The sequence below is a fragment of the Erithacus rubecula genome, assembly GCF_903797595.1.
Source record: "Erithacus rubecula genome assembly, chromosome: 22".
NCBI lineage: Eukaryota > Metazoa > Chordata > Aves > Passeriformes > Muscicapidae > Erithacus > Erithacus rubecula.
The window spans coordinates 5,862,976-5,883,727 of record NC_136674.1 but is presented as its reverse complement, the minus strand read 5'-3'; the positions used below and the strand labels follow the sequence as shown (position 1 = coordinate 5,883,727).

The 20,752-nt window shown below is 47.9% G+C and overlaps 2 protein-coding genes across 2 annotated transcripts; one reads left to right on the top strand and one right to left on the bottom strand.

Moving 5' to 3' along the window:
• Nucleotides 1-292: 292 nt before the first annotated feature.
• Nucleotides 293-9,359, bottom strand: MDH2 (malate dehydrogenase 2; the record flags this gene model as incomplete). The annotated part of the gene is made up of 9 exons (XM_079325242.1): nt 293-593; nt 1,559-1,710; nt 2,132-2,231; nt 3,350-3,427; nt 4,069-4,194; nt 4,718-4,827; nt 5,753-5,836; nt 6,562-6,730; nt 9,033-9,359. 9 exons carry the CDS (start codon nt 9,357-9,359, stop codon nt 462-464), a joined length of 1,278 nt encoding a protein of 425 aa, XP_079181368.1. The 3' UTR covers nt 293-461.
• Nucleotides 9,339-20,300, top strand: STYXL1 (serine/threonine/tyrosine interacting like 1). The gene is given in 10 exon segments (XM_079325244.1): nt 9,339-9,467; nt 11,014-11,075; nt 11,546-11,663; nt 11,981-12,037; nt 12,947-13,038; nt 13,040-13,093; nt 14,439-14,584; nt 15,604-15,698; nt 17,379-17,488; nt 19,510-20,300. Coding segments are annotated over 10 exon segments (969 nt in total). The 5' UTR covers nt 9,339-9,364; the 3' UTR covers nt 19,642-20,300.
• Nucleotides 20,301-20,752: the final 452 nt, after the last annotated feature.

Below are 20,752 nucleotides of genomic sequence, written 5' to 3'. Positions count from 1 at the left end.
GAGATTAAGGTAAAACAAGGTAAGAGGTAATGCCACCTCCCAAAAAAGCATCTTTTGGATAATTTCACTCAGTCATACCTTGTGCAGCCCCTACACCCATTTTGATCTGGTCACACCTGGTTCCCAGTGGCTGTGCTGAATGAGGAGCCCAAACCCAGGCAGCAGCAGAGCTGGGAGTGATCAGTTCACCCCCTTTCCAAGGCTATTTCCTCCCTGCTGAAACCAAGCCCCTCTCAGACACCTACAGCCTCCACCTTACAAAGGACAAGCACATCAGGACAACTCCACAAGGTACACTGAAAAAATGAGGCCGTTTTATTGATGATTAGACTGCACTGGCAACAAGCATCAAGCTAATACAGACAGACTTCAATCAAAGCATGAGCTTTGAATCAGAAGTCGTAAAGTGACATGATGCCTTAATAAATTAAGGAAGTTAATTCCTCCCCATGGTCAAGTCTTCACTTGAAGTTCTTTGCAAATTCCTCTCCTTTCTTAATAGAAGCCTTCAGCTCAGCCATGGCTGCAGCAACCATCTTCTCTTCAAAGGGGGAGAGCTTGCCAAGGCCTAGGTTCTTCTCCATTCCTTTTTTCTAAGGGAAAGAGGATTTAAGGATTAAGCATTCATTGAATGACCTAAAGAATAGCTTAACAGCTCCAAGTATTATCCAGCTGAGACAGAGGCTCAGCCTGGCACCTCTGTCATCTCTAGTCTGCCAACCCTGTGCCTCCTAGAAAGCCTCAAAGTCTCTCACTATCTGTGGCAACTTCTACAGTCCTCGCAAACTTCTCATTCACTGTTCACATGTGTGAAACCAGAAGCCAACCCAGCAGCTCCTTCAGAAGGAGACTGACACCAACTGATCCCTCCTAACTCCACACCCACCATCTGGCAAGAGGATCTCTCTGGTCTATGTCTTTTGCTTGCCATCTCAAACTGCCTCAGAGTGGCATTCTCAGGTTTTCAAGATGTCTACATTCCCTCTTAATATCTTTCTGCTTCCATCCCCTCACCAGCCTGCCCCTAAGACAGCAAACACCACCCTCTGCATCCCAGCAGCCAGACATGGCTGCAGCATCACTGTTTTCCTCCACTCCCTCAGGGTATGGGTGACAAAAGGAACATGTCTTTCAGAGTTCAGCAGAGGTCCTGAAAGCAAGCTATTAATCCTAATCCATGCTGCAGCTCCCCATGTGCCTCAGTTTCTGAGGATTTGCTTGTAGCAGATCAAGCTGAGGAGACAGGATTGCTGACTCAGGTTAATCATATGAAAGCCCAGAGTAAACAGGCCTGACTTGAGGCAAATGTGACCTCTTAAACCAGGTCTGAATCTCTGGTAACTCACTGACCTGCAGTCTAAGAGCAAATAAAAGCAGCAGCATCCTTGTCAAGCTGACTTTGTGCCTAAGTACCATACCCAAATACTGCAGACTCTTAAAGGCACACTCAGCTGTTAACTCCAGCAACAGCAGGCACTCATCTGAACTGAAAGCACTGAGTAAAGCCCACAGGACACAGTAGCTGCTGTTTGTAAGGCTCATGATGTAGAGTACATACCCCCAGCTGCAGAGGTGTAGAGAAGTATGGGACCTCTGTCACGTCTGACCGAACAAAGGCACATTCAACAACCCCCTGCTTTCCACTCATGGCCTCCAGCAGGGAGAACACAAACCGAGCACCAGCGTAGGCCATGGACAAGGTGGCAGATCCTGGAAGAGTTAAACCACTTTCAGAATAGATCATGTTGAAATTTGATACTTCCTTTAGCACCAAAGGTTTCCATACAGGTGTGTTTACAAAACAAGGATAATGCAGTGTCACTGACTTCAAGCTCATGGCCAGTCAGATAAAGCAGCAGCTTTTGGCCACCTGTTTGTCTCTAATTGACCAGATTTATAAAATAAACAGCTTAATTTGACAGATAACATTCTTTTAAATCCATAAGTGGTGTGGGATCACTTAATACTTAGTCTTACATACTGAGCTGTTTCTACTAGCACAGCCCAGGTAGCAGCTGACACAGCAGAGCAGTGAGACTGACAACCACACCCTGTAAATAAGATTAAACTGCAGAGGACTGCAGCCCTACAGTCAACAAGAATTACTTGAAAGCTTTACTCAAGAACCCACCTGCTCCTGCTTTAGCTTGGACAACTTCAGTCCCAGCTTCTTGAATTCTTGCTGTAAGCTTCTCCAGCTGATCCTGAGGAAACTCCACTTTTGGTGTGCACTGGATGGGGAAAAACATGAGTTACTATTGAATACCAGAATCCCTCCAGATTCAACATAAGCACACAATACTTTTGGTACCACTTTCTGCAGTTGTTACCAACAGTTCTCAACTGGGCAAAATGGCTTTCCCCAGCTCACAGCTGGTGTGACACTGACCAACTGCAAAAGCCTTCAGGGCTGGGGTTACTGCATGGCCTGAACAGGAACCCAGCCATGCCAAACCTCCTCAGGGACAAACCACAGCTCCACAGCTAAACCAGGGCTTGCCATGGCTCCTACTACTGTGTAGTCCTGTGCACTACAGACACCTTCCAAGCATTAGGAATTTCAGAAAGTCATCTTGTAAATATTTGGGTCATCGTGGCATTATGGAAGTGGAGTCTTATGAAAGATCCAGTTTCCCAGCAGTATTCAGGAATTCACTGAACCTTCAGATACAGCTCTACCAGTAGCTTAAGCACAGTTGTGTCTGTCCCAATGGACTGTTTAACTAAAGCACCTCTCAGCATGCAGCTGCTCCAAAGCCCTTGCTCTTATTCCCAAGAAAATCCTTCTCTAAAGGATATTTTATCCCCCACTTAGAGCACAGCTTTTCTCCCTTTGTTACAGATTGCTCCTTGGCCACATCCCAGCATCTCCCCATGAGACTGCACCTGCTTTAGCACTACATTTCAGCCTGGCTGAAGGGCCAGACTACCAGTGATGGCTGAAGAGCCTCACTGCACAGCCTGAGCTGTGCCTTTCACTGCTGGAGAATTAAGTGGGGTTTCCAGCCCATCATGGCAAAATCAATTCAATTTTTCTCCTGAAGCCATGTATGAGATACCTGTCACAAACAGTGACAGGTGACCTAAAAACCCATAGTACCCCTCAGCTCTTATCCCAAACTCCTTTAGAGGAAAACTGGAACTGTTTATACTGCCCAGAGGGGCTCAGATTTAGATTGTTGCCTTCCACCTTATCCTGCACCCCATCCCAGAAGGAAAGCAGCCATGAGAGCAGGGAAGACTCTCTGTGCTCTACCCTAGCACATTACCTACCATCACCAAGACACTTTATATCAACCCTAACATGCTGACAAGTGTGCTGCCACACACAGCTGCCACCCTGACTCACCTGAGAGATCAGAGGGATGATGGTCTTCCCAGCATGGCCACCAATAACTGGAACAGTTACTCGAGCTGGATCCAAGCCCTAAAGGAAACATGAAACTTTCCAGCTTCTGAAGCACACGGGCAGGAAAAGCAAGAAAAAACCACCACACTTCACTCTCTGCCCTGGATACACAGGGCAGGAGTTCCAGAGGCAGCTGCACTCCAGGAACAAAGCCACATCTACAGAGTGGAACTCTGGGTTATTCTGATCACTTCATACAGTTACAGGCTATTATTACTGCAGGCCTGGATAAAGAGCAGCACAACATAAACACCACCAGGGCTATGAAGAGCAGCAAACTGTTACAGCTCCTGATACTTTGCAGAGTATCCTGTGACATACACCAGAGTTTGACTTGCAAACACACCCCAACTTGCAAACACCCACAAAGCCCTCTCCTCTGGTTACATGCAAGGGCTGGGAATGCCAAGGGAATTAAGGCCAACACATAGCTCACAGCTATGAAAGGAAAGGTCAAAGTCTCTTGAACCACATTTTGCAAGGAACCTTATCTTCAGGCTCCTCTAAATAAGGGAGGCAGGGAATCACTGCCTTTGCCTCTAGCTGCACAGAAATCTGAGCTCCTTTGGCTCCCTGCAGAGATTTTGGAAGCACTTCTTTATAGATCTGATGATCAAAGCAGGCAGTATCCCTCCCCCTGCACATTAACCATGACCTGCCTTCAGTTCAGCCACAAAAGTATTTGCTCTGACGATGTCCAGGGTTGTGACACCAAAGATTTTGTTGGGATTATACACACCATGCTTCTTGAAGACTTCTGAAGCTATTGGGATGGTTGAATTTACCTACAAGCAAGAAGAGGCAAGCACTGATTAAAAGCAGTTTAATAATGAAGCCAATGCATGAACTTAACAAGCCAATTAACAATCTGAACTATACTTCCAATTTGGAATCAACTGTAGCCAATTACTTTAATGCCTAAATTGAAGAGCAATTTACAGTCAGGCTGGAATAAAAAATCATTAATTTTAAATAACCATTAAGACAATAAATTTGTTTATTCCCATTACAAAGGCTCCTCCCTTAGTGAGCTGAGGCTTTTATCCCAGATAATACACCAGCTTCCATTATAACCAGTCACACAGACTTGGAGATATTAAGCACTTTTACATCCAAGTTTTCTCTGAATTAAATATAGCCAAGAAAAATGGGTTAGTAGAACCAGGAGTTTTTGCTTTTCTGCAAATACACTGCAGACCTTAAAGATACTGGTCAAAATTAATAGGAATTTGGATTACTCTGGTATTCCCAGCCTGGATTTTGGTTTTTCTTTTCCTTTACATTTCAATGTCTCCAGAAAACACTTACTGGGTTAGAAATAATACAGATCATGGCTTCTGGACAGTGCTTGGCACAGGCAGATGTCAAAGAGGCAACAATGCTGGCATTGGTGTTGAACAGGTCATCTCGGGTCATACCTAAAACACAGCCAGGGCAGGACTTTAATTTACCCACAGTTACCATCATGGGCAGGAAATCCAACCAAAATCCAATATTCTGCTCTGGACAGACACACGTCAGCTTCTGGTTCCACAGATCAAGAACAAATTACCCAGTTGCAGTAATGAACTGGCTCCAAAGATAACTCCTCTTACTAATAAAGAGACCAGCCCTTCCCAGGAGCAACCAGCCCAACTGCCCATTGTCAGAACCCACTTCACTGAGGCTGCCTGAAGCACTCTGTGACCACACAACCCACACCAGCAATGCTCAGAGCAGCACAACTGCTCCCAAGATGAATTCTCCCCCCTCTTTTAAGTCACTTCCACAACTACAGTTTAAATGCCAATTGCTGCATGCAAAATATTGCTGGTTGTGTGCAACCCCCCATTTCTACTGCAGCAACTGCTTTAACCATGAAAAATGAAGATTTAGGAAGAGCTAGGTACTATGGTCCTAATAGGAAAATAGAGTAGAAATGGAGCAGGCCAGAAACATTCTAGGAAGGCTTAACAGCATTTAGTTGGAGATGCCCCAAGAAGTTGCTGTATAATTTATGCAAAACAAAATGGATTATTCCTGTTCTGCTGAGAAATGAAACAAAGAACCAGGTTTTATTCCTTGAGCACTGCTCTGGGACAAGAAACACTAAGGGAGATTTAGGATCACTTGCATGAAAAGTCTTTGCAGCTCAGCCCTGAGTAGGAACTCCAGAAATCAATTTAGCCCATTTCACAAGGGAAAGTGTAAGAGAGGCTGAATGAGCTGCCTGATAGCACAAGGAGCTCTGAGCAGGGGCATTAACAGAGCACTTACACCCTAACAAACACAGCTGTTTGAGCAGCAGAACTGCAGAGATCCACTTCAAAGCAACCCTGGGGCTTTCCAACAAAGAGAACTTACCCGGTTTCCTCGGGACTCCCGCTGGAATAACAACAACATCACAGCCCTTCAGACATTCTGCCAACTGCTCAGGTCCCATGAAGCCTAAAAGGGAAGGTATTCAGGCATTATATTCTAGACAGTTATTAAATAGCTGATACTTTGAAGTATAAAATCATGCCTAGAGGCATCCAAGTCCTTTTTTTTTTTTTAATTTAACCTTCAATTTAGACTTAATGCTGAAAAGCAAAGAAACATTTATGGATGGACCTCATTTGATGTTTTATCTTTGTTTCAAAACTTACAGAATGAGAGTGGTGAGAATGTCACATTCACCTGTTTTCCAAACTCCCAGTTCCTCCTGCTATGTGTATTTACTCTCCAAAAGCCTCAGCACTAGAGTCAGTGCCCTCAAAGAACTGCAGACTGGCACATTCATGTAAAATGTCACCTTTTGGTGATCTCCAGATAAAAGAAAGATGAGCAGATTAAGTTTTGATTTCATCAGAATCTAAGAGAAAAGAAGCACATAGAATTCACGTGGACACCCAGAGAGTATTAAACTTATTTCTAGTCAAACTTTAAAACTCAACACTCTGAGATAATTTCACTGAATGTTTCCTGCCAGATGTCACAAATTCCCCTTCAACACTATCTCCATACACATCAATCTAATCAGCTAAACCTTAATTAATAATTCACTGCTTGAGGAAAAAGCTGTTTAAATTGCTTCAGGATCAGTGGGTGAAGATCTCCCCCATCTCCTCTCTTGAGGGTCAGAGGCAGCCCTGTGGGAGGATCCCTGTGGAGCTCAGAGCATTGCTCTGTACCTTTGACAGTGGCTCTGGTCTCGATGTGGCTGAGGTCGGCTGCCACGCCCGGGGTGTGAGCGATGTCGTAGAGGCTCAGTTTGCTCACCAGGGGGCTGTTCTTCAGCAGCAGCGACAGGGGCTGCCCAATGCCCCCCGAGGCCCCCAGCACTGCCACCTTGGCATTGTTCTGTGCAAGAGAGACAGCAAACACGTTGTAAGAGCTGTTCTGGTAGTTACTCCCCCTCCCCCAAGCAGTGACCTTGGGGATTTCGCCACTCTTTCTTTACTTTTAGTTCTGTTTCTCAATTTTTTACAAGCGCTATGCAAACTAAGCCTACAGAAAATGACCTCACAGCATCCTCCCAGAGATCCTTCAGGTCCTTCCTTTCAGGAGGAAATGGTTGCCTGTGATCTAAAGCTCAAAAGGGAAGCAAGACTAGGGCAAAGGAACCCAAAGGATCACCCCTCTCCCAATGGAAATGCCAGCCTGAGACTAACACCTGCCACACTGCAGGCCCAGGGCTGATTTAGGGCAAATCTGGTTTGGGGTTTTCTGGTTTATGATGTCAGTATAAAAAAAAAAAAAATCATTTTGGTAAATCAATACATTTAATGGACTGCAAAAAATGTAATAACCACTGCATATATGTGAAGAAAATATTCACACCTGAAAAAAATACAAAATAGCACCTGCAGATGCCTCAAGATTGAGGACTGGGAACATTAAGTGACTACAATTTCCAGCTTTGATCATGTGGTTGAGAACCAACTCTGCTTGGTTGCTCTGTAAACCAATTTTATCCCCACTCAGGTACTGACTGAGAGGGTGTAATTTCTCTCACAAATGCCTGTTTGCAAAGTGGTGTTCCACAAAAGAAAAGCTCCTTCCAGGGGCCAGAATAACCTTAAAGTGCAACATTGCCAAAGTGATGGAAAACTACTGTGGGGATATAACAAGGAATTACTGCTGAGAAAGCCATTATTTATCATAATCTCACCAGATAAAAGCCTTAATAGCTCCACGTCTCTTCATGAACAGCTTAATTACTGTGCTATGATGGGAAATAATCTACCCAAGAACTGAACCAGACTGACCTCAGCGCAGTTTTCTTGCTACTGTAACAAATACAATTTTGCATAAAACTCCTTAAGAGGAAGCAAAGTCTGGCATGAGCCCCATTTGTGACTGAGCTGCCACTGGGGTCAAAACCTCGCTGCTAATAAATACAGCTCCCATTAAAAGACTTAGACACGGCTCTCCTTTTACAGCACATCTTTATAGCTGCAATAATCACTCTCTTACATCTCACCGGGACAATTAATACTGGATAGAGGTCAGTTTCTATACGTGCAGTGGTTTGGAGCCAGCACAGTGGATTTTGACACATGAAGGATTACTGCTAAACCCCAACCACCAGCTTTAGTTGTTAGCACATTCGGAAAGCAGGGGCATTTCTGCACTAGAGAGAGGAAGCAGCAAACCCATGGCCCTGTGCGCATATCAGAGAAAGGAAGTTCATACAGGATTATCACACTCGCATCCTCCTGGAGCTGGGCGGGAGCTGCTGGGCTGGGCACAACCAGCACCGAGACCCCCCGAGCCCTCTCCCCTCCGAGGCAACGGCACACGCTCCCAGCCCCTCTCAGAGCTGGGCTCCCCCCGAGCCCGCAGCGCCTCACCGGGGAGGGCCCAGCTGCCCCCGAGCCCGCAGCGCCTCACCGGGGAGGGCCCGGCTGCCCCCGAGCCCGCAGCGCCTCACCGGGGAGCGGCCCGGCTCCCCCCGAGCCCGCAGCGCCTCACCGGGGAGCGGCCCGGCTCCCCCCGAGCCCCGCAGCGCCTCACCGGGGAGGGCCCGGCTCCCCCCGAGCCCCGCAGCGCCTCACCGGGGAGCGGCCCGGGCTCCCCCCGAGCCCCGCAGCGCCTCACCGGGGAGCGGCCCGGCTCCCCCCGAGCCCGCAGCGCCTCACCGGGGAGGGCCCGGCTGCCCCCGAGCCCGCAGCGCCTCACCGGGGAGCGGCCCGGCTCCCCCCGAGCCCGCAGCGCCTCACCGGGGAGCGGCCCGGCTCCCCCCGAGCCCGCAGCGCCTCACCGGGGAGCGGCCCGGCTCCCCCCGAGCCCGCAGCGCCTCACCGGGGAGCGGCCCGGGTTCCCCCCGAGCCCGCAGCGCCTCACCGGGGAGCGGCCCGGCTCCCCCCGAGCCCTCAGTCCCTCCCCGAGGACACTCGGGGCTCCACAGCCACGGAGCACCGGGGCTGCTTCCTGGCCTCGCAGTGCCTCATCCAGGGCCTGCAGCCGGAACTATGTCCAACCCCGGCCGTGCAGGCCCAGAATGGAGAACAACCAGTCCTGCATCCCCGCCCTTCAGCGGGCAGCGCCTCCACAGCTCCCGCACCGAGCAGCGCCGGGGATCCCCCCGGCTTTCCCCCCGAGCGGAGGAGGAACGCGGGGTTTCCCGCCGAGCCGCGGTGCCGGTGCGCGGGCGGTGTACCTGTGCGGAGGTGGCGATGCCGCGGCGCAGGGCGGTGGCGGCGGCGCTGGCGGTGCTGAGGCGGGACAGCATGGCGGGCACGGCGGGGCGCGAGCGGCGGCGGCACCGGTGACTCCAACGACCTCCACGGCCCGCACGGCGCCTGAGCGGCCCCGCCCGCCGCTCTCGCGAGACTTCCCTCTCTCGCTTCCCGCCGCGGGCGGCAGTCTCGCGAGATCCCGCCTGAGGTAACCTTGGAGACCGGCGGGCGTCGCTGCCTGCGGCCGGGCGGGCAGGGGGTTCGTGGTGTCGCGATAGTCGGCGACAGCCGGCGACAGCCGGGCGCATGGGGGATGGCGGGGGTGATGTTCTGCGAGCCCCAACACCTCTACAACATCATCAACCAGTACCGGTGGAGATCGCGGCTGACGGAGCACAACTACCTGTGCCTGCTGGGTGAGGCCGCGGCACAGGCCTGTCCCTGCCCCTGCCCCTGTCCCTGCCCCTGCCCCTGTCCCTGTCCCTGTCCCCGTCCCCGTCCCCGTCCCTGTCCCTGCCCCTGCCCCTGTCCCTGCCCCTGCCCCTGTCCCTGTCCCCGTCCCCGTCCCCGTCCCTGTCCCTGCCCCTGTCCCTGTTTCTCCCCTGCCTGCCACCTCCCCTGCTTCTGTCCCTACAGATGTTGCTGCCCCTGCCTCTGCCCCTGTCCCCGTCCCCGTCCCCGTCCCCGTCCCTGTCCCTGTCCCTGTCCCTGTCCCTGTCCCTGTCCCTGCCTGTCCCTGCCCCTGTCCCTGTCCCTGTCCCTGTCCCTGCCCCTGTCCCTGTCCCTGTCCCTGTCCCTGTCCCTGTCCCTGCCTCTGTCCCTGCCTGTCCCTGTCCCTGCCCCTGTCCCTGTCCCTGTCCCTGTCCCTGTCCCTGCCTGTCCCTGCCTCTGTCCCTGCCTCTGTCCCTGTCCCTGTCCCTGTCCCTGTCCCTGTCCCTGTCCCTGCCCCTGTCCCTGTTCCTCCCCTGCCTGCCACCTCCCCTGCTTCTGTCCCTGCAGCTGTTGCTGCCCCTGCCTCTGCCCATCCCTGTCATGCCCCTCCCTGCCCCTAGCAGTCTTTGTCCTGGCTGCTTCTTCCCCATGTGTTGCTTCTTCTCCAGCCTGTCCCTGCCTGTCCCTGCCTGCCCCAGTTCCTGCTCCTCCCTGCCCTTTCCTGTCCCTGCTTGCTGTCCCTGTCCCTGCCTGCAGCCAGGCACTGTGCTCAGCCCAGGCAAATATCCTGAGCCAATGGGGCTTGTGAGGAAAAGCACACACACCACTTATCATTTCTGGGGCCTTCCTCCCATCCCATTTCAGGTGCCATGACCTGGAGCTGCTTTGGTTTTCCTCATGCTCAGCTCTTCCTGCTCTCATCAGTGTCATGGATACACACTCTCCCCTGCTGCTCCCAGTGGTTTTAGAACTGGGCTAGATTTCTCAACCATTACACAAATATTCCTGATATCCACTTCCATTTTACATAGTGCCAATACCCCCAGAAGGGTGACTGATGTTGCAATGTCATTAAATGCTTGGTGAGGGAGTTAGCCAGTTTGGGAGTGGGGTTGGGGTCTTTCCTTTGCCCCTCTCCCCAGCTCTGGAACAGCAGAGAGCTGCTGGGCAGGTCAGAGCAGGCACAAGGCAGAGCACAGGATTGATGCTGGGAATGCTGCAGGAGCACACTTGAGTCAGGACTAACACTGCTGGTTATCACTTGGTGTTGCACACAGATTCATCAACATCAACCCTGGAGTTTGTTATAGTCACACCAGAACGTTTCTAAAAAAAACCAGCAAATCACAGAATCATCAAGGTTAGACAGCCGACACTGCAACATTATAACCACCCCTAAACCACATCCCCAAGTGCCACATCTCCAAATCTCGTTCTCTGAGTGGTGCCTGAATTCCCACTGCCAAAATACAAAGAGGATTCCACCTTTAAAAGCCAATTGCTCTGTCTTGCTTGGTTTTTTTTTTTCAGATGCCCGTTCTCAGCCTGAATTCTGTGACAACCACATTGTTACAGCCCAAAGGATTGAACTGGTGAGGGGATTGCTTTTTGTGTGAACCACCCCTGGATTTAGCAATTAGCAGGAAGCCAGAAGTGGTGTGAAACCCAGGGGAAATGTCCCAGCCCCTGCCCTGCCTCGGCCATGCCCCGCGGCAGCCACTGGGGGGATGTATTCTGTCACAAAGCAGAGGTGGCTCCAGCAGCCCGAAGGATTGGCACAGAGGAGCTGAACATCAGGAAAAACATTGCACAAGAGCTCACACAGTGCAGCCGTGCCTCACAAGGACAGCGCTGGCATCTGCGCCGCTGCTGCTGGTGGAGCAATCAGCGTGATTTGCATCATTGCTGACTCCTAACCGGGGCTGTCAGTGCCGTGTCCACCCACACGTACAAACCCAACACCTAGCTAGAGAGCTGTAGCTTGCAAGGTGTCAGGAGTGTTGATGCCACCAGAGAAGAGTGAAGCTGTGCTCCTGATGGAATTCCTCTGTCATCTTGGTAGAGTCCTGGAGGGGAGTACCTGATCCCAAATACCGAGGAGCTGGGCTGTGTCAGGTTCTGTGTGGTGTATGACCACGACACTGGCTTGACTGACTGTCAGGAGAAGGAGAAAGAAACAGGTATGTGTGACCCATGTCAGTCCAGACCTCACTGCTGGACAGAGATTCTTCCCATTCTTCATTTAATTTATGAGCTTGTTGGAAGAGATGTAAATGTTCCTAGTTTTATGTGAAAAATTGTGCTCTGTATCTGTTTCTTTCACTGTATTGTGTATGTTCTCAGGCTTCAAACATCAAGGTTTTATTTCAAAGCATCCTGGCAGCCCTGGTTTCCCATCTGTGGATGATCCTCTGAAGCTCCTTGTTGCATGTGAGGAATGGGGAGTTTTTTTGCCACATTTCCCTGAGATATGGCTTGTCCAATGATTGCCTTTCAGGGAATGGTGCTGCTTCAGGGACTGAAATCAGCAGCTCAGGTTCCACATCTTCCCAGGGTGAGTACTTCCTTCTTTGAGGGTCACAAAAGGCCTTCACTTCATGATATTTAAAAACATTTACCTTTAATGGGGGTGGTAGTTTGATGAAGTTCACCAAGAAATCTAAAGTGCTGGAAAGTTTTCCATGGCATTGTTCAGTCTTCCTTGAACCATGGACTTGTTTGGTTTTCACACATCCTTTGGCAAGGAGTTCTGCTGTGAACAGAACCACTTCTGTTTGTTTGAGCCTTACAAAGGCTACAGGAGTTTTAGCAAAGATTTACATCACTAAAAAAAAAAAAAAAAAAAAAAAAAAAAAAAAAAAAAAAAAAAAAAAAAAGTGGAGGTGTAAGGGGAATGAATAAAGCAAGCAGGTTCCTAAATGCTCTGGAGAATCAGAACTGGGTTTCTATTGTGCTGATCTATTTCTAAAGCTGACATAGCAAGAGGGAAGCAGGATGGATTCCTTGGGAGGAGGAGGAGGAGTAGCCATCTCACATAATCTACTTCATTGAGGAGAGTGTTTTAAACATTTGTGAAAAATTTATTTAAGACACTTCCTTTTTTTCCCTGTTTGCCTAAAGCAGACTAATGAAAAGGCCCTCCATAAAACTAAGATTATTAAATTTAAATTAATAAAACTTCCCTGGGAAGTTTCATTATGGGAAGTTATTACAAGAATTTCCCAAAGAAAAACAGGGAGAGGAAAAGAAATCTAGAAAAGAAACCAGGAGAAGAATAAAGATCAGGATGAGAGGGGAAAAGCAGCACCCCCTGTAACTGACCTGCAGCAACAAGTAAAGAATAGACCAAGCTTTTAACAAAGTTTTCTGCAGAGCATTGGATGGAATGAAAAGGGGTTTGCTGTGGATGTCAGGGAAGCAGATGGGGACACAGAATCTGCAAACAGCTCTTTGGTCTCTTTAGATGCTGAGGAAGGAGGTGCTCTTCTCCATGCCAGAAACTTGCAGCACTTCTCCTACCACCCCGTGCTCGTCCTGAAGGGAGGGTACAAGCGTTTTTTCAGCTTGTTACCATTTCCTGAAGAGCTATAAGACAGTGTGGATGCCTCAGGTGAGATGAGACTGATTTCCAATTAGTCTCCAATTCATATTTATATTTCCAATTCATATTCAACTGATGATGGCTGGTAAATTCTGGTTAGATGGTGTTGCCAACGTGGTATCACAGTAATTTCAGACAATGGAGTTAAATGTAGTTTGAGTTACTGTGCTTGCTCTGAGTCTCACCACTGATTCTTTTACAGCCACACTTTTCCCTCTTCTATTGCATGAAAGGAAGTTCATGGAAACAAGCTGGGAATGTTCCCCTGATAACCCTGAAACTGGCCTATGGAGAGTACAGATAACTGAACAAACAGTAGCAGATGATGACAAGAAGCAGGCTGCTCTCTCACACGTGGTTATCTGGCATAGTACACAGCAAATGTTTTCAAACAGAAGTACTGTTCCTACCTAGCACTGTGACCCGTGTCTTTTCATTGGAGAGGGTCACAAAACAAGTGATAGTATGTGGTTTCAATAGGCCCAGGAAGAAAACAGCAAGCCACTCAAACACTGGTGCCCTGATGGCTTGGTTTCACCTGTAAACATCTATCTGTTTAACTTGTGAGGAACAAATACCTTTATTGCACATTTAGGACAGGCAGGGCAGGTTAAGAAGGTGCTAGACAGCAGAGCATTTCATTCCAAGGTGTATTTTGTTCCCTTCTGGTTCCCAGGAAATAGCCCATGACACGGTGCTAACCTGTGGGTGCTACAGCCCAGGAGAGAAAATCGATTCCCTTTGTGCTGCTCTGCGAAGGGCAATTCACTGCTGAGCTTCCCCCTCAGGCTCAGCTGGACACAGGCACCTCCTTGCCTCTCAGTTTAAGCTTTGTTAGCCTGCTGCTTTGTGCTCCCAGAGCAGTATCCAGGTGTCCATGCACCCCTTAGGGATGTCCAGGCACTGTTGACTGCTTGTGTGTTTTCCTTCTCAGCCTCCACCGGATGCAGCTGCAGATTTGTGCTGTGCCCCTCCAGGGCACCTGCAGCTCTGCAGGTGGCAGATGATTTCATTTAGCCTTGCAAACAGTAACCAGGGAGAACATCAAAAGGATCTGTCATGCTGCAGCTCCTCCTGATAATGGAAAGAATGTATTCCACCTCCTGTTTGGCTGGGGTTTGCTTCAAGGAATACCACCACAACAGGGAGGCTGTTAATTATTGTCAGTAAAAACTAGCAAAGACTTCAATATACAGCAAATCCAGGTGATTGAATGAATCATTACACTAAAATATGTCATGGGCTGCTGACTAAGTGCCTGTTCAACTCTTCACATGACTTCAGTTTAAGAACTTATTGAGCTAATGGGAGCAAAGACACTCTCTAACCTGAGCCTGTGATTTCTTTCTGGCAGGAACTAGACAACTTCCAGCCATACCCTGTAGAAATATTGCCTGAAAAGCTATATATGGGCAATTTCAAGCAGGCCAGTGACAAACAAATTCAGAAAGATCTGAAGATCAAAGCACTGGTCAACGTCTCTGAAGAGCCTGTAACACTGTAAGTTAAACTGTTCAAGGCTTACCCTCACCAGTCTCTGTGATGTGAAAAAATGAGGTGACACAGAGTTTGTTGGCAGAGAACTCAGTGCCTGTGGCCTTCCAAGGAAACCTCTGTGCAGATTCCAGTGCCATTTCATGCTCAGTTTTCTAATTTCTGCTCCAGAGTTAGCACAACAGCAACACAGTCCTGCCCTTGACCATGCCATGGGTGAATTGGGTAAGAGGAGGACTGGGAAGTCCTTGGCATTTCAAATCTATCACATATCACCACTCTTCAGGAAAAACCTGTATCTCTAAATAGCTTTCAGAGCAAAACATTACCAACACATCAGTGTAAAAGCTGAATCACCAATATGGCACTTTTTTGGTCTCCCTTCCTTACCCATTCTGTCCATGAGCAGTCAGCTCAGTCTGCAGGTCTTGCTGGAAATGCAGTTTCACACAGTGAAAATCCCAGTGGCATTTCTCAAGGTGATGACCCAAAGTAACAAATCCAGTTGCCTAGCCCAGGATGTGTGCACTAGCAGACATTCTCATGCCTTTGGCTCCAGAGGAGTGTCTCTGCACTGTGGGTAATATTCCCATATCCTCTGCATGATGTGCTTCCACATTTTTGAAATTCTTCACCAGTGTTTTGCCCTGTGAGTTCTCTGAGTCTGTGGAAAAAAACCCAACAAAACACATGAAGGGAGCTGGGGGGGCTCCACAAAACAGGCAACACACACTCTGTGAAAGCACACCTGCTTTCAGTTCACCTCTTTTCATTTCTCTCTCTGTGAGTTATCTATCTGTAGGTTAAGGCATCAATGCTGATACCATTGAAATGGAAAATCAGTGATTAAACTGGTTCTGTGTTACAAACATCTCTGTATCTCACCATAGCCAATCCCTTATTATGTTAATGATGATGATGATGATGAAAAACTCACACAAAGAAAATGATCACCTCTCCCCCAACAAACACATCTTGCCAAGGCTGCTTCTCTGTTCCATGTGGTCTGTGTGCTCTTTTTCCAGGTTTGCAGAAGAAGGTGAATCCCTTCATATATCTGTTCCAGATTCACTCGAAGCAGATCTTTTTTCTTCCTTCCCCACCATTTCTCATTTCATAGGTGAGTGGATCCTGCTCTGGAATTCCTGAGCCCTTGCTCACTGTAGGACATTAGATGGGAGTGACAGGAAGCCCAGGCAGGAGGGTAAGCAAGCCCACACCCTGATGGATACCAGAGCTGCCTCACTAACCAGTGTGCTGGACAGAGAGGAGATTTTACAGGGCATCTTATTCTTGATGTCCCTGCTCATTTTGAAGGATACCTCACTCTGATAACAGGGAGCTCTCCACCCAATCTGAAAAGCCTTTGCACCAGGGTTCCATAGGATCCCCTCCTACTCCTTTGCAACACCCTTTGGACTCTCATCAGCCCAAATCTTCAGCCACCAGAGCTTTATCTGAACCACAGTGTGACCCACATCAGAGAACTCAGCAGGAGGATTTGATAATCTTTGTGATTTGCAGTGCAGACCCATTGTAGGGTTCTGGAAGACTTTCAGGTTGGACAGCATGAACCTGCCTTCAGATGATTACATCAGATAGGGCAACAAAAAACACACTCTGCAGCTCAGTGCCTGCAGCTGCACAGCAGACACAGCTCCTGCAGCTCCATCCTGGTGCTGTCCAACCATGTCATTATCTTTTATTGTGCTTATCAAATAACAACTGCCACAGACCAAAGTCCTGCTGAGCTGTGCTGCATAGAGCCAGAGGCAAAAGACCACCCTGTACCCACAGATCTTAATCCATGTACAAAATCAGACATGATAACTGCACACAAAGAAACAACATTGGAGGATATAATTTTGTAGTCCTGAACTGAATTTCATTGTTTGGTGCACCTGAATGTTGACATTCACTTACTTGCCTTTCATTGTGCCTCATGTTCTTTTCCAGTAGTATTTCAGAAGTTTCCTTCTGATATCACTCATGGTTTGTGGCTGTTCCCAAACCAGACTACAAGAGTCTATTAGCTGCACTTGTGGAAGTGTTCCACTGTTTACCTGATAGTGGAACTGTTTATTTGGCAGTGGAGAGCAGATTACTCAAACCAGAGCACGAGACTAAAGCTCTCCACACTCTCCAAGTGGAGTGTGCATGTCCTCATGCCATGTGTATGTTGGAGTGGGGCCAGTTCTACCCAGATCTTAGAACAGAACTAGTATCTCACAATAGAAATGAGTTTTAAAATGCTGGATTAGTACTGAGGGAAAAAAAAAAAAAGAACAAACACATGACAGCACTAAAAGAAAAAGCTTAGCTCTATGAATTCTGGAGTTCAGTTGCTAATATTTTTTAAAATATCATTCTGCCTAGAGAGGGAGAGAAAGAGTTAAAAAGTTATGAATTAAATATGCAACCTTCCAGGCAAAATAAGATTTAAATACCTTCAGACCTATCTGGGGAGAGTTTGTGATGCTGACCAGGGCTGATAGGTCATGAAAGGCCACTTCTCCTCAGATCCCTGGTGTGAAGGTGACACTGATGTGTAATGAGGCATTGACTGGTCATTGTCATTGGTGCTGCTTTTCAAGGCCATGTTTGAACTGTGGATTTTTAAAAAAGGCAAATACAGAAATGGGAGCTGGCAGTGCCCATCTGCTGCTGTCAGGGTTCCTGAGGGCTCCTGTCTCTCAGGCTGCAGCCCCCCTGTCAGCTGTCAGCAAATTAGTGCTTGACTTTGCCACGGGAAGCTCCATTTCCCAGCTCACTAATTTGTGATTGGCATTTCTTGACTCAGATACTCAGCTGGAGGTGGGAGCAGTGCTGGTGTTCTCCAGCCTGGGGATAAGCAGGAGCAGCACAGTCACCATGGCCTATCTGATGCACTCCTGCCACTTTTCCCTGCAGGTATGTCACTGTCACAGCCCCTGCAGAAACTCTGCGCTTCATTTCTCTTCCTAAACCCCCATCACTGTAGTAATAAGACATTCCATGTGATTTCATGCACAATATCCACCTGATAAGGGAACTGATTATATGATTTGAGATTGCTTCTTTAGACCATTAAGGAGGTGGCTTAGGTGTGATTTTGGATATGTGAGTCCTTATGCTAGAACTTGTGATATTTTTGTTTTCCCTACTTAACTAAAGGGCTAGAAAAGCAAAGCTGTGGATACAAAACATGATATTTTTCTTCTTTGAGGAAAAAGAGTGGAAGCTACTGCAGTTAATCCTATCTCTTAATTCCATGGTGTTAGAGAAGTTCAGACCCATTGTTCCCCAATCCTTTTTTATTCCTCCAGAAGCAATCCCCTCCCATAGACACTCCTGTATAGAAATCTGGAATGGGATAATACTTGCCCAGATGTGCAGGTCAGATTGCCAGTACAGGCTGTTCCATAGCTCTGAATAATGAAAGGAATTGATGAAGGATGGCTGTACAAGAGCCTGGTGGCCTCTCCCCTGGTGCCTGGCCTTTCTCCCTTTGCATACAACACACAGGCAGCATCTCCTGGTGCCTCCTAGCATGGAGCAGGAGAGTTCCCATGGCAACTGACCATCCTCTCCTTAAAAACCTCACCTTTGTTTGGAAAGCTCAGGAGCTTGAAGAGATTGATCCAAACTTCACTGAAGCTGGGTTTGTATCTGATAAGGTGATTGATTTTGTGCAAGCATGTCCAATGTAAGAGGAAAGCTCTTTCCATGGCTGTGTGCCAGTGGGTAATTAGAGGCTGAGGGTGCCAGCAGGGCTCAGACAGGGTTCAATCCCTGCACTAACAGGGCTGTGATTGCTCCTGCAGGCTCATAAAAGCCTCACTGAATCACAGAATGTGCTTCCAATGGCAGTACAAAAGTCAAAGCCTGAGCCTTGCCATTCCTCTCAGTTGGCATCAACAGGTTGGTCTCAGCATTTCACTAAATGCCAGAAAAAAAAAATAAAAAAAGGAAGAAAATACTGACAAAGGCAGTGCTTGCCCACTGTTGGCTGGGCAAAGCTTTCCTGAGGGATTACCCTGGCAGACAAGTTTGTTCCTTGCAGACAAAAGCAGTGCAACAGACTCCTGTGTGATCCTCCAGCCAATCCAAACAAAGATCTTTGAAAGCTTCCAAAAAGGCAAAAGCAAGGAGTTGGGATGTGCAGCTCCTGATTCTATTAGTAAACAATGTGTGAGTAGATCTATTGAGTCCAGGGGAACCAGAGACAGCCACACTGTGGACCCAGATGAGTAAATATTGGAATATTAGCCTCAGAGCCTGCAGAATCAGCAAGATTAGAAAAACAAACCAATGGAGCACTATCTGCTGACCTTTGGTCTCATTCAATTAAGCAACATTCCAAGTGCAGGGGGCAAGCTCCTTTACAAGCAGGAAGATGAGCACTGACAGGAAAACCCAGGGATGGAGCTGGAATAATGCTGGTGGATCTGCCCTGTGTGTGTCAGAGTTTCTGGGTGATTATTTGGAGCTAACAAATAATTAAGATGGCTGTAATTAATACAGTGGGATAACTACGAGGTCGTAACTGCTGTGCCACATCAGGTCACACCAATCCAAAAATGAGATAACCTTCATGGCTTTATAACCTTAACAGCTGGTACTTCACTGCTTTGCTCATCATCTGTGGAAGGAGCAGCATTTTAGGGTAGAAAATCCAGGATTGCATTACTCCATAGAGTAGAATAACACTAAGTAGTGAAAGCAGCCTGAGCTCCAGGGGAGCAGAGCATGAAAGGGACAGGTTTCTCTCAGGTTCACATCTGGATCCAACCTGTCCTCACTTTGGTACCAAACTCCTCTCTGCAGGTTCCTGCTGTCCAGCACAGCAAACACAAAGCTCTGTTGACTGAAGTGTTGCTGCTTTGTGAAAATGCCTGTTAGTCACTTTCTGTTCAATTCCTAACACTTCTTTATTTTCCTTCTGTTTACAGAGAGCTTGGAAATACCTTCTGAAATGCAAAATGAACATGAGACCAAACCGGGGCTTTGTGGAACAGCTCTCAGCCTGGGAGAACCAAATCTATGGGTGCCCAGTCACAGATGTCACTGAACCAAATTACTGACAGAGAACATCCCATGGGGAAAGCCACTTCCTTTCTGAGGAGAAAGTTACTTGAGCACTGTGTGAAAAAAGACCCTAATGTAATGGAAAAACTTTCCTTTATTAGCTCAATGTCATTTTAGGTCAAGATTTGAAGTCTCCTGAGGAACTCACCTGTATTGGAGGAGGTGGCAGTTTGGGGAATGTAAGTCCTGCAGGATCTGGCCCATTAGACACAGCTTGACTCTTTTGCAAGCAAAGGGGATTGTAACTCCAGCTGTGGGGCAGTCAGTAGGGTTATCTCTCTAAAGGTTTGTTATCCATGGTCTGGAATAGTAAATTTAGAGTCTGTCAGTGCCCACTTCCAGCCTGCAGAGGTGACAGCAGAATTTCCCTGTTTGAGAAGTCCCTGTGCCCTGTAAGTGCCTTCCCACCTACCCACAGATATGACCATGGCCTCTCACAGACTCGCTGGCTGGATTGTTGACAAGTCCACCCTTCCCATTTGCTGCCTTCTAATCCTACAACCAAACCTCTGGGCACAGCTGGTAATTTTAAAGCCTCAATGCTGTCATATGAAACCTAAACTCAGTGCCATCCTCTCTCTTATAGCACTCCAAATTCTGTTCTTTGGCATCACCAAATAAAACAGGACAGAAAACACTCCCTGGCTTTGCAGCATTCTGTGTTTGGGATTGTGATAATTGATAAAAGATTCATGTTAATCATAAAAGTATTGGGGTTTGTATAAACTGGGGTACTTAGGTCTGAAATGAAGCATGACACTGAAGAAAGGAAAATATATTATTAAATAATTTTGTATTAAATCCCCCTGTTGTGAATATTATGTTTCTAAATAAGTTGTATCTACTGACAGCTTGCAAAACAAGGTTTTCACACAGCCCAACAGATTCTGCAAAATCAGGTTTCCTGCCTTTGTGTGATCAATTGCAGCCTATCCCTAAGACCAGACTGCCTGACTTCTGCCAATTCCTTATCTACCAAGAGCAGATAAGTCTGTGAGACTTGACAAATTGTCTGGAGACTCACGTCTCTGTCTAGAGATCCCAGGGACCAGCACTGCTTACCTGGCAGAACTATGACAACAAAAAATAGCAATTATTGATGACTAC